At 45.1% G+C, this 14,460-nt stretch overlaps 1 protein-coding gene across 3 annotated transcripts in view; it reads left to right on the top strand.

The window, feature by feature from the left end:
• Positions 1 to 14,460, top strand: part of LOC133357341 (autophagy-related protein 16-1-like) — a 48,842-nt gene that overhangs the window by 18,801 nt on the left and 15,581 nt on the right. For all 3 annotated transcript variants that reach the window (XM_061575241.1, XM_061575242.1, XM_061575240.1), the window contains one exon: positions 4,221 to 4,341. In XM_061575241.1, coding sequence (XP_061431225.1) covers positions 4,221 to 4,341 — 121 coding nt within the window. The remainder of the gene's footprint in view (positions 1 to 4,220; positions 4,342 to 14,460) is intronic.

Raw genomic sequence — 14,460 nt, 5'->3', positions numbered from 1 at the left:
ACAAACCCGGCGGCCCGAGTTCAATTGCCGCTCATTGCCAACGTCGGTGACTAATATCTAAACCGATCCTGGACTTCCCCTGAGTCAACTCAGCCTTAAATGAGTACCTGGTGCAGTGTGGAAAACATCAGCACCGGGGAGACAAAGTCAATCGGGCGTGGTGCTGGACACACCACTCACCTCATGCGCTGTGTCGGCCTTGATAGGTGCTACTTGCTGACTTTGCTTCCCCGTACAGCCTCTATAGGTTACACGGGAATCTTTGTGTCAGCGTGCATGTGTGTGCGTGTGGCTGTGTGTACTCGTGATTCTATGAATCACCCCAGTTTTTGACCTCGGTTAATTAGAAGTATAATTTTGTGTCACGTGTTTACCTTTTGTGTCCGATTACTTCTGTGCTTTTTTTTTTCTTCTTGGTTCTTTCGGTAAAGTCACGTAGAATGTAAATAATAAAATAATAAAAATAAAACATAATAAAATAATTATCACGACGTGTCGGCCACAAGCAAGCAGCCGTCCTCAGGTGAAGAACAGGTCTGTCAGAAAGACAGCGTCTGAATGAACATGACCAGGCACCAGGCTTGGCAGTGTATATTTAAGCTGGGTTGGAGGGGGAAGAGCGCCTTGACAAAGGAATTTGCATATCAAGAGGAATTTAGCATATTTATGGGAAATGCAGGTATGTGATTAGTACTACTTAAGCCCGTGCATTATGCAGGATTAGCAGCATCAAAGACAGGGAATATGGGAAATGCAGGTATGTGATTAGTACTACTTATGCCTGTGCATTATGCAGGATTAGCAGTATCAAAGGAAGGGGATAGGGGTAGCATTAATAAAGGGAAGGCGTGTTAATAGTATGTAGCTGCAGTAACTAAAACCACCACGTAAAAAACTAAAGTATAAACTACATAGTATCATCAGTATACTAAATATACTCTACAATAAGCTGAGTTACTAACAGTAAGTAATACATTACAATTCTACGTCGTAAAAAATATAATATGCTTCCATCTAAACTTTATTCTCTTACATCACACGAGTCTACACCGTACTATATACTGCCATAGATAAACCCAACATTAAATTATATACTGTATTGCTATAAACCACCCTAAACCTTATACATTGTAATATTACACTATGTATTATTCTACCCACCCTAATGTATATCACACTGCTGTATATTCACTATACAATTACGATACTATATATTACTTTGTACATTGTATTAAGCATATAAATGTTATACTAATTGTTATTATACACTGTACCATTGACCGTCGTGTGAAAGATACTAAGAGGAAGCAACGAAATATGTCAATTGGAGAGTAGTGGTTGGAAACTTGCAGCGGAGCAAAGAATCCATTCCCTGCAAAGAATACAATGCCAGTGAGTGGAACGTGGTCTGAAAATCACCGTAAACGTGAACACAATCATTTAAGATCCGAAATGGTTTATTACGTCCTTCCAATGATTGCTAAGCCAGAATCCATCTTCTCGGTTGAAATTGTCTCTGTGTTTGTATATGTGGATCGCCTCATGAACGAATCTCTCATGGTAGCCAGATGGCTTGCAGAGAACCTCTGTCTTGGAGAAGTCAATATCATGTGAGCCCACTGAATTGTAATAGTGATCTGCCACGGCTGAGGTGTTTGTCCTACCGTGTTTCAGGTCTGCTTTATGTTCACGGATGTGGTCTCCATGAAAACGTTGGCTACAACCGGAGATAGGGGGGAGCCCATTGGGGTGCCCTCAATTTGTTTGGAGAAATTTGAGACTGACGCCATCCAGACTGCCACTCTACGCCCGACCTTATGGAAGAGGTACGTAGATGACACTTTTGTCATCTGGCCACATGGCCGGCCTGCTCTAGACCAATTTCTCGGCCACATCAATTCCATACACCCAGCCATCAGATTCACCATGGAAGTCGAAAAAGATGGCAAGCTATCCTTTTTGGATGTCCTAATTAAAAGGAGACCTGATGGTTCAATGAGCCATTCTGTCTACAGGAAAGCCACCCATACGGATGCTTACCTAAAACCGGATTCCCACCACCATCCATCCCAGAAGAACTCTCTCATCAAGACTCTATACCATGGAGCCCAATGCATCTCCGACCAGAACACATTGCCAGTGAACTCAAACACGTACGCCAAGCTCTTAAGGCTAATGGTTACTCTGACTACACAATCCGCAAAGCCATCACTCCAACCATCAAGAAGGATCCTGTTGAGGAGCCTTTCAAGACCATCACCTTACCCTACATTGCTGGGGTCACAAAAAAGATCTTTAAAATCCTGATAAAACACAAGATCCAGGTCCGATTCAACACAGTACATAAAATCCGTGATCTGGTCCCGTCTGTAAAAGATGTGGTTCCAGACATACAGTACCCTGGCGTCTACAAACTAAGTTGCCTCTGTGGTAGCAGTTACATTGGAGAAACCAAACGACAAGTCTCGGACCGCATCCGTGAACATAAAGCAGACTTGAAACACGGTAGGACAAACACCTCAGCCGTGGCAGATCACTGTTACAATTCAGTGGGCTCACATGATATTGACATCTCCAAGACAGAGGTTCTCTGCAAGCCATCTGGCTACCATGAGAGATTTGTTCATGAGGCGATCCACATATACAAACACAGAGACAATTTCAACCGAGAAGATGGATTCTGGCTTAGCAATCATTGGAAGGACGTAATAAACCATTTCGGATCTTAACTGATTGTGTTCACGTTTACGGTGACTTTCAGACCGCGTTCCACTCACTGGCATTGTATTCTTTGCAGGGAATGGATTCTTTGCTCCGCTGCAAGTTTCCAACCACTACTCTCCCATTGACATATTTCGTTGCTTCCTCTTAGTATCTTTCACACGACGGTCAATGGTACAGTGTATAATAACAAATAGTATCAAATTTATATGCTTAATACAATGTACAAAGTAATATATAGTATCGTAATTGTATAGTGAATATACAGCAGTGTGATATACATTAGGGTGGGTAGAATAATACATAGTTTAATATTACAATGTATAAGGTTTAGGGTGGTTTATAGCAATACAGTATACAATTTAATGTTGGGTTTGTCTATGGCAGTATATAGTACGGTGTAGACTCGTGTGATGTAAGAGAATAAAGTTTTAGATGGAAGCATATTATATTTTTTACGACGTAGAATTGTAATGTATTACTTACTGTTAGTAACTCAGCTTATTGTAGAGTATATTTAGTATACTGATGATACTATGTAGTTTATACTTTAGTTGTTTACGTGGTGGTTTTACTTACTGCAGCTACATACTATTAACACTCCTTCCCTTTATTAATGCTACCCCTATCCCCCCCCTTTGATGCTGCTAATCCTGCATAATGCACGGGCATAAGTAGTACTAATCACATACCTGCATTTCCCATATCCCCTCCCTTTGATGCTGCTAATCCTGCATAATGCACGGACATAAGTAGTACTAATCACATACCTGCATTTCCCATATTCCCTCCCTTTGATGCTGCTAATCCTGCATAATGCACGGGCATAAGTAGTACTAATCACATACCTGCATTTCCCATAAATATGCTAAATTCCTCTTGATATGCAAATTACTTTGTCAAGGCGCTCTTCCCTCTCCAACCCAGCTTAAATATACGCTGCCAAGCCTGGTGGTGTTCATTCAGACGCTGTCTTTCTGACAGACCTGTTCTTCACCTGAGAACAGCTGCTTGCGTTGTGGCCGAAACGTCGTGATAATTATTTTATTATGTTTTATTTTTATTATTTTATTATTTCCATTCTACATGACTTTACCGAAAGAACCAAGAAGATGAATAGCTGCAGTCACGAAAGCTTTAAATCAAAATTTACTTCTGTGCTTTTTCATGCCTGTACAGTTTAGTTCTGTCAACATACACATATCAGCATCGCATTTGCACGTCATTTGCATGCATTGTGAGTAATCATTTGTCACGCATACCTCCGAAGCGTGTATTGCATGCGTACAAATAAATTTAAAAAATTACCAATGAAAGAATCGATCCAGGCCAGGTCATTATTAACTCCACACCAAGGTGTTTTAACGATCCATCAGAGCGGCCGTGCTAATGACCCACGGTCTTCAAATCATGCCCCCTTCCCGTGCCCACTGTGCTGACCTCTCCCGACCCCCCTCGTCACCCTCCCACACCTCCGCCGCCACCCCCACCCCGTGCAGCACACGTTGACTGGTCACTCGGGGAAGGTGCTTAGCGCCAAGTTCATGAGTGACTTTGTGAAGATTGTATCGGGCAGCCACGATCGCACGCTCAAGCTGTGGGACCTGCGAAGCCGGGCATGTGAGTGTCGCGCACTCTTCTCTCGTCATGCGGTCGCCGCCACATGCTGACACTCATTGAACGAACTAATTTCTCACAACCTCCCACTCATGCAATCATCACGCACTCATACGCTGATTCTTCATTGCGCTCTTTATCCTGGAGAACATTTTTACTATTTTTTATACAAAAGTCTAAACAGCACTTATGAGTGAGAACACGCAGCATTTGCTGGACGAGGACGCATACCCTGCCCCCATCATTTGCTCAGTCAATGAGAGCGACATATACGCTCTTAGGCAACCAGACCCCCCCACCCCACGATTCAATTATCATGATTCGTAGTCACAATAACTCTTTTTTATAAATCACTAGCGGGAAGTACCAGGCGTTGCCCGGGCGAAAAAGGCAGACACACAGATCGATTTACACACACTTACAGACATTGACCCACACACACATACAGATCGACTTAAACACACGCACATTGACTCACACACACACATCGACGCAGACACGCACATCAAATCACACGCACACATCGATTTAGACACACACATAAATATTCAAAAATGTACAAACTTAATTAGAAAATCTTAGTTGTCTATGCACACACACACCACGCACACACATTGACTTATATACACAAACATCGACTCACACACACAACGCCCTACACACACACACATATGGACTCACACACACACAGACTTACACACAACAACAACCGCCATTCGCCACTAAGTGGCGGTGACATCACCACGACGCTTGTGCCAGGCTATGTGCACCTTGAGGCCACGTGAAGTGTCGAACGCCCGCTGGCAGGAGGTCACGGGGCAGGCCCAGGTGCCACGGGTCAACTGACTGAGATGACTGGCTGATGCACCACCTATGCTCCCTACTGTGCCAACTTGCTGTGTTTTAGCCACCCGGCGCTCCGCTCGTTGTTGTGAGCGTCGCTCCTCCGCCCTCCGTTGTTGTTGGAGGGCGACTGCCTCCAACTGCCCAGTAGCGTCCTTCGCGAGCCTCCTCCACAGAGGCCGATCTTGACACCGCTGGTACCAGTCATCGGCAAGTCCACTCAGCTCCACATCCTCCTGTACCACATCACTCCATCTCTTCTCTAGCCCGTGCCGTGCCCGTTTAGCCCCCTCGATTCAGCCGAACAAAAGCTGTTTAGGCATGCGGTGACTCGGCATGCGGGCTACATGGTCCAGCCAACGCAGCCTTGCCTGCCAAAGGAGCTCACCGATGGGACTTTAGTCCAGATCTTTCAAGGATTTGTGAGCTCCTCACACAATCCAGCCTGGTTAAACCCAGGATGGATCGTAGGCAGGCCAGCCTAAATGTTTCTAATTAGCGAAGATGTTCCATTAGGGGGGTCCACGTTTCGCAAGCGTAGAGAAGGGAGGGAATGACTGTGGCCGAGAAGACCTGAAGCTTCGTGCAGAGCGACAGACCAGGCAGCTTCCACACATCGTTACACAACCGATGAAAATATAATGTCGCTCGACTGATTCGGAGTGAGACCTCTGCTGTTAAACCGGAGCCGGTCATAAGCACACTGCCTAGATATGGGAAACTCTCCACTCTCTCCACAACTGCCCCATATCCAATTGGGAGTTGTGGGGGTGGAGTGTCCGATGGTACAAAATACCCAGGCTGGTGCTTAGTTTTGGTGGGGCTGATGGTAAGGCCCCATCTCTTAGTGGCCAGTTCCAGGTTTAGCAGCAGCGCCTCCAACTCCTCTTCTGAGTAAGCAGCGATTACCAGATCATCAGCATACATAACATGGTTGAGCAATAGGGAGCCATCCCTTGACCGCACTCGGGCATCGATCAGCCTCCCATTATATCTTTACCAAATGTAAATTCCCCCGGTACAGCTATTGAAGGCTTTATGAACTACGTGGTAAAAATAGATGTTAAATAATGTGGGAGCCAGAGGACATCCCTGTCGCACCCCAAGGTGTACAGGGAAAGGCTCTGACTCCCGGCCATGTAGTTTTACCCGGGCCCGATCACCATCATGAAGGTCCTTAATGATCGTGAGCAGAGGGTCAGGGACTCCGAAAGCACGAAGAACAACCCAGAGCCCAGGCCTACTGATGGTATCATAGGCCTTGACCAGGTCAACGAGTAACACACACACATGGACTTACACACACACATACAACGACTCACACACATAGATTGACATGCACACACAATTCTTTTTTTCTTGAAACTTACACACATCGACTCACACACACACGGAGCTACAAAATACACAAAGAAATGGACGTACACACTCACATGGAGCCATGTACACATATCGATTAACACACATAAACATGGACTCACACACATCGACTCACACACACACATCAACTCACACACACATTGACACGTACATGGACTCACACGCACACATGGACTTAGACACATTATTATTGTAAAAATTGCAACCTAATTGTGAAATATTAGTTGTCTACACACACACGACGCACACACATTGATTAACACAGACATAGACTGACACACACACACATATCGACTCACGCACACACACATCGACTTGCACACACACACATCGACTTATACATACATACACATACACAGACGTACACACACACAAATCGTCGCAGGCACGCACATCAACTCACATGCACAATAGGACATAGGCACACACACACATAAGAATAATAATAATAAGCAAGTAAATTGTGAAATATGGGTTGTCCGCACACAAACATAAATATTTGTATAAATGCAAGGTGATTATTAAAAAAATAGGTTTGAATGTGTGTAAGTTTAGCGAAAGAAGCAAGAAAAAGAAAAAATATTTGTCTGCTATGAAACAATATTATTTAAATATTAACAAGGTGATGATTTAAATAATAGGTTTGTATGAACGTGAGTTTAGCGAAATAAGCTATAAAAAAAATTACTTGTCTGTACACAAACCGAATGATTATTATATTTCCAAGCTTATTTTTTTTAAATCAGTTTTCTATGTACGTGAGTTGAGCAAAAGCAGCAATAAAATATAACTTACTTAACATTGCTGTGGTGAGGCCTAGTCCCGTGCAGAGCCCCTAGATTGCCCAGCCAGCCGAGGTGGAACCTTGGTAGACTGGGGGCTGGGCCGATCCCCCCGGCCGCGCTACAATAATATTCTCTAAGCGCTATATTAATATATAGGGTTGCAATCGAAACGTCGCATTCTATTATTATTTGATTTTATTTATTTCTACGTGAATTTACCGAAAGAACCAGAGTAATTCCGGTAGTCACGAAAGCTTCGAATCTAGTTTTAACCACCTCTACGGGGAGGATTTGCCGTGCTTGTTTGTTTCGCACTTAACTTTTAATTTAGCAATTTTTGGAAGAACGTAATCAACCAAGCTGTGCGTTAACTGTGTGTTAACCAACTCTGTGTTGCATTACATTACACTTCCTAATTTTACTAAATTTGCTATCTCCGTGCTTAATCTTGATTTGAAGCTTTCGTGACTGCAGGAATCCATACTCTTTGGTTCTTTTGGTAAAGTCACATAGGTATAAAATCAAACATAATTTATTTTCTCCGTGCTTGTTTGTTCAGAAGCCCTGTGTCTAGCTCTTCCGTCCTCTTTGGGCAGGCCGTGCTTGTTTGTTCCACACAACTCTCTCATTTTTCTCTACACCAAACCCCCCCCCTCTCGACACTATTGACTCTGTAATATCTACTGACTGTCCAGTAGCATCTACTGAGCCAGTAGTAGCTACCAAAGTGTGGCGTAGGGCAGGCGGGGTCCTGATCCCTAAGGAGAAGGATGCAGTGAACATCAGCCAATTCCGCCCAATCTCCTTACTGAATGTCGAGGGTAAAATCTTCTTTAGGATCATTGCCCAGAGGATGGCCGAGTACCTGCAAAGGAATGCGTACGTCGATACATCTGTACAGAAGGCAGGAATATCAGGGTTCTCTGGCTGCTTGGAACATTCCAGCATGATCTGGCACCAGATCCAAATGGCCAAGGTGGAGAAAAGGGACCTCCATGTAGTCTTCCTCGACCTCGCCAATGCATTTGGCTCTGTGCCCCATGAACTCCTGTGGTCTGCCTTCAGATTTTTCCACATACCGGACACCATCACAACCCTGGTGAAGTCGTACTTTCAGGATCTGCAGTTCTGCTTCACCACCTCAGAGTTCACCACCTCATGGCAATGCCTGAATGTAGGTATAATGGCGGGATGTACCATTTCTCCATTGGCATTCATAATGGCAATGGAGGTTATCAGATCCTCAAAATGGGTTGCTGGTGGACAGCGAGTCGACTCTGGTTTTCGCCTCCCTCCACTCAGAGCCTACATGGACGACATTACAACATTGACCACCACTGTCCCATGCATCAGGAGATTGCTCAGAAAACTCGAGGAGAACATCAGCTGGGCCCGTATGAAGATTAAACCATCCAAGTCACGCAGCATCTCGATTGTGAAAGGAGTACTCTGTGACCTGAAATTCTTCATCGGAGATGACCAAATCCCAACAGTGTCTGAGCAGCCGGTAAAAAGCCTTGGAAGGTGGTATGATGCAAGCCTGAAGGACAAAGACCAGGTGCAACAGCTGCGCAAAGACATCAGTAGTAGCCTACAGTCCATCGACAACACCCAGCTACCTGGAAAGTTAAAGGCCTGGTGTCTGCAGTTTGGTCTCCTACCCCGGGTGTTGTGGCCCCTAGCAGTGTATGAGGTTCCAATCTCAACAGTGGAGAAGATGGAAAGAGGAGCCACGAGCTACTTAAAGAAGTGGCTCGGAGTTCCACGATGCCTTACCACCATAGGCCTCTATGGAGATGGTGTCCTCAAGCTGCCCCTCACCAGTCTAACCGAGGAATTCAAGTGTGCAAAAACCAGCCTCCAGATGACACTGAATGAATCTCGAGACCCAGTGGTGAGCAACAACGCGCCGACCTTGGCAACTGGACGCAAATGGAGGCCAGGAAAAGCAGTCCAGGAGGCAACAGCAGCCCTCAGACATGCTGACATTGTGGGTCATGTTCAGCAAGGGAGAGGAGGCCTTGGGCTAACTAGCCGTGCTGCTTGGAGTAAGGCCACTGCACCAGAGCGGCGGAAGATGGTAGTGCAGGAAGTACGCCATCAGGAGGAGGCTGCAAGGTGGGCCAAGGCAGTCTCTCTTGCCAAACAAGGACAGTGGACTCGATGGGACAGTGTGGAGAAGAGGAAGATCAGCTGGAAGGATCTGTGGGCCACGGAAGCGAGGCGGTTGAGCTTCTCCATCAGAGCAACATATGACATCCTTCCAACACCAGTTAATCTTCACCAATGGTATGGTGAAGATCCGGACTGTGCCCTCTGTTCCATGCCAGCCAACCTCAGGCACATTCTCACAGGGTGTAAAACAAGCCTCACCCAAGGACGCTACACTTGGCGTCACAACCAAGTCCTTAAAAACCTTGCGTCCGCCCTGGAGGACAAGCGGGCTGCCACCAACTCCCTACCACCCCCAGCAGCATCACACCCCTTACGGACGACCTTTGTCCGCGAAGGGGCTAAACCACCGAAGAGCGGCTCTACACCAATAGAGCGAGACCAGCTGCGCTTGGCCCGCGACTGGAAAATGCTAGCTGACATTGGCCGGCAACTTGTGTTTCCTCCGGAGATCGCAACCACCACCCTAAGACCTGACGTGGTGCTCTGGTCCCGTTCGCTCAAGAAGGTCTTCATCATTGAGCTCACAGTACCCTGGGAGGACTCAGTAGATGAGGCTTATGAGCGAAAACATCTGCGCTATGCCGATCTAGCTGCCGAAGCACGGCATCATGGCTGGAACACAGAAGTCCGACCAGTGGAGGTGGGCTGCAGAGGTTTTGTGGCAACATCTACAACCAGACTGCTTAGAGACCTGGGAATTAAGGGCCAGAGCCAGCGTTCGGCAATCAAAGCTGTATCGGAGGCGGCAGAAGGCAGCAGTCAGTGGCTCTGGATGAAGAAGAAAGACCCCAGCTGGGCCCCAAAGTGAGAGGGCCAGGAGGTATGCAGTCAACAATGCTTGACTCAGGGAGGAGGACGCCCCTGCCATGCATAGTCCCATGGGATGTTGGCTACCAACAACAAGGCAACTCCTATGACTAATTGGGAATGGGACGCAAGCGTAGGATTGATCACCCTGTCGCTGGCCGCCTTTGGGGAGGGTGTATAGTATGAAAGGCCGAAACACCCTAGGAACCAAAGGGTCACTACTGACGATGCGCTCCCCAAATTTCACCAGGCTCATTGTTCATGAACTCTTGGAAGTGCTTGCACAAAGGATAGTAACATCTCATCCTGTGTTCTTTGGAATCTGACTGTATAGTAGTATGTACTGACTGTAGCAGTATTTAGTGACCGTAGTGGTAGAAACTGACTGTTTCCGTATCTACTAACTCAATATAGCAGTATCTACCAACTCGATAGCAGTATCTACTATCACTACAGCAGTGCATACCGACTGTGGTGATTGCCTATCACTACAGCAGTGCATACTGACTGTGGTGGTACCTGCTTTCACTACAGCAGTGTGTACCGACTGTGGTGGTACCTTCTTTAACTACAGCTGTGAATACCGACTGTGGTGGTACCTGCTTTCACTACAGCAGTGCCTACTGACTGTGGTGGTATCCTGTTATGACTACGGCAGTGCATACTGACTATGGTGGTAGCTGCTATCATTACAGCAGTGCATACTGACCGTGGTGGTACCTGCTATGATTAAATCAGTTCATACTGTGCTGGTACCTGCTTTCACTACAGCAGTACATACTGACTGTGGTGGTACCTGCTATGATTACAGCAGTGCATACTGTGGTGGTACCTGCTTTCACTACAGTGGTGCATACTGACTGGTGGTACCTGCTTTCACTACAGCAGTGCATGCTGACTGTGGTGGTATCTGCTATGATTAAAGCAGTGCATACTGACTGCGGTGGTACCTGCAATGATTACAGCAGTGCATACTGACTGGTTGTGCCTGCTATGATAACAGCAGTGCATACTGACTGTGGTGGCACCTGCTATGATTAGAGCAGTGCATACTGTGGCGGTACCTGCTATGATTACAGCAGTGCATACTGACTGTGGTTGTGCCTGCTATGATAACAACAGTGCATACTGACTGTGGTGGCACCTGCTATGTTTAGAGCTGTGCATACTGTGGTGGTACGTGCTATGATTACAGCAGTGCATACTGACTGGTGGTACGTGCTTTCACTACAGCAGTGCATACTGACTGTGGTGGTATCTGCTATGATTACAGCAGTGCATACTGACTGGTGGTACCTGCTATGATAACAGCAGTGCATACTGACTGTGGTGGTACCTGCTATCATTAGAGCACTGCATACTGACAGTGGTGGTGCCTGCTATGATTACGGCAGTGCATACTGACTGTGGTGGTACCTGCTATGATTACAGCAGTTCATACTATGGTGGTACCTGCTTTCACTACAGCAGTGCATAATGACTGTGGTGGTACCTGCTATGATTAGAGCAGTGCATACTGACTGGTGGTACCTGCTATGATTAGGGCAGTGCATACAGTGGTGGTGCCTGCTATGATTACAGCAGTGCATACTGGCTATGGTGGTACCTGCTATGATTACAGCAGTCCATACTGACTGGTGGTACCTGCTATGATTACAGCAGTGCATACTGACTGGTGGTACCTGCTATGATTACAGCAGTGCATACTATGGTGGTACCTGCTTTCACTACAGCAGTGCATTCTGACTGGTGGTACCTGCTATGATTACAGCAGTGCATACTGATTGGTGGTACCTGCTATGATTACAGCAGTCCATACTGATTGTGGTGGTATCTGCTATGATTACAGCAGTGCATACTATGGTGGTACCTGCTTTCACTACAACAGTGCATACTGACTATGGTGGTATCTGCTATCATTACAGCAGTGCATAATGACTGTAGTAGTACCTGCTATGATACCAGCAGTGCATACTGACTGTGGTGGTACCTGCTCTGATTAAAGCAGTGCATACTGTGGTGGTACCTGCCTTCACTCCAGCAGTGCATTCTGACTGTGGTGGTCCCTGCTATGATTAGAGCAGTGCATACTATGGTGGTCCCTGCTATGATTAAAGCAGTGCATTCTGACTGTGGTGGTACCTGCTTTCACTACAGCAGTGCATACTGACTATGGTGGTCAGTTTAACACGTAGGCTTTCGCGACCAATGTTATTCATAATCAACGTTTTTGGGTTTAGATCGCGTTATTTATAAATGTGTCGTAACCCTCCACCACCCGACACGGCCAATCAGTAAAAAAGTGTCACCTTGACAAAAGACAAATAGTTCACTGCTTTAGCCCACCGGTGTGTTGAAGCCCAACATTTACAATTTGAGTACGACGTGGTAATTGCATCCAGCATCATCGGGCAATTTGCCAGAATGGTGAGGCTCTGCTGTGTCCCCCGTTCTTATATAAAGCAGCAGCAGGGTTAAGTCATCATTAACTCATTAACTCATCAGGTGCAAAGATTCAAGGGGGGAGTGATTGTAATTATATACTAGATTAGTAATCAGGCTATTGTTACGATGCGAGTTGTAGATTAGTAATCATTTGGAATGTGTTTTATTGTGATTAGGCTACATTAGTAATCAGTTAGTGTTTGTTTCCCTTATAAGGAATTGTAATGTATCTTATTTAATAATACGCTTCCAGGCCGCACTAAGCCTGTAGCTGTCTGAGCGATTAAAGTTATTTCTGTTTCTCTCAATTTCAATCGATTCTCTAATTAGTCTTTGCCAGTAGTAACTAGTTTTGCACAACACTTCAACGTTGTCAAAATCAATTGAGTGTCCCTGTTGGCATGCATGTTCTGCCACTGCCGACAGTTGTGTTTGTGATAGTTTAATATTTCTCTGGTGTTCTTTTAGTCTTACACTAACGTTACGCCCTGTCTGTCCAATATAACATCTGCCACATACACAATTAATCCGATATACACCTTCTGTTGATAATTTAGATAATTCGTCTTTAGTGCACGTTACTAGTTGTTGAATTTTGTGTACTGTACCAAATCTTACTGTAATGTTTTGCTTTTGCAAAACACGGGCTAATTTGTCAGTTACTCCTGAGATAAATGGTATTTTTATTGTTTTATAAAATGATCGCTTTCAGCAGTGTTGCTTTGCGATCGTGATTTGGCTTTTAGTGCTCTGTTAATTTGAGCATTATTGTAGCCATTCTGTCTTAGTGCTTCTTTAACATGTTTAATCTCTCTCACTAGACTCTCACCATCTGACACTGTTTTAGCCCGATGTATGAGCATCTTGATAAGAGAGGATTTCTGAGCTGGGTGATGATGCGAATCTGCATTCAGATAGGCATCAGTGTGCGTTTGCTTTCTGTAAACGCTGTGTGTTATTTTACCATTTAGGCCATGCCCAAGTAAAATATCCAGGAACGGGAGTGTGTTATTCACCTCCATTTCCATGGTGAACTGAATGGCCGGGTTTTGTGCATTGAGATGATTTAGAAAATAGTTAAGTGTATCTTTACCATGTGGCCAGACAACCAAAGTGTCATCCACATATCTAAACCAAAAGGATGGTTTTAATGTGCTCGAGGCAAGTGCTCTGGTTTCAAAGTTTTCCATGTACAAATTTGCTATAGCAGGAGATAAAGGAGAGCCCATTGCTGCTCCCTCCCTTTGTTTAAAGAATTCGCCTCTCCATAAGAAGTAAGTGTTATTTAAACAATGGTCTGCGAGTTTCGGAATATCTTTTGGTAAACCTGTATTCTTTACCAGTGTATCAAGTAATTTAAGCGACTCGCTCACTGGAACCTTAGTGAATAGCGAAATCACATCAAAACTCACCAAAATATCATTAGGGTTAAGTTTAATATCTTTGATCATATTTACAAGATGTTCTGAATTTCTTATGAATGATGATGTCCTACTGATGTAAGGCTGTATTTGTTTAGTTACATATTTTGCTCATTTATATGTGGCAGAGCCAATTGTACTGACTATGGGTCGTAAAGGGATGCCGACTTTATGGATCTTTGGTAGCTCATACAGTCATTATGCTTAATTAGGAATTGCTCATTTTTTTGGGATTAATGAATTTGCAATGATTGCAGTAGTCTTAC

This window comes from Lethenteron reissneri, chromosome 57, assembly GCF_015708825.2.
Source record: "Lethenteron reissneri isolate LAM-NWPU_2019-01 chromosome 57, ASM1570882v1, whole genome shotgun sequence".
Taxonomy (NCBI): Eukaryota; Metazoa; Chordata; class Hyperoartia; order Petromyzontiformes; family Petromyzontidae; genus Lethenteron; species Lethenteron reissneri.
Note: the sequence above shows the minus strand (reverse complement) of the source record. Positions and strands in the feature narration are given on the sequence as shown.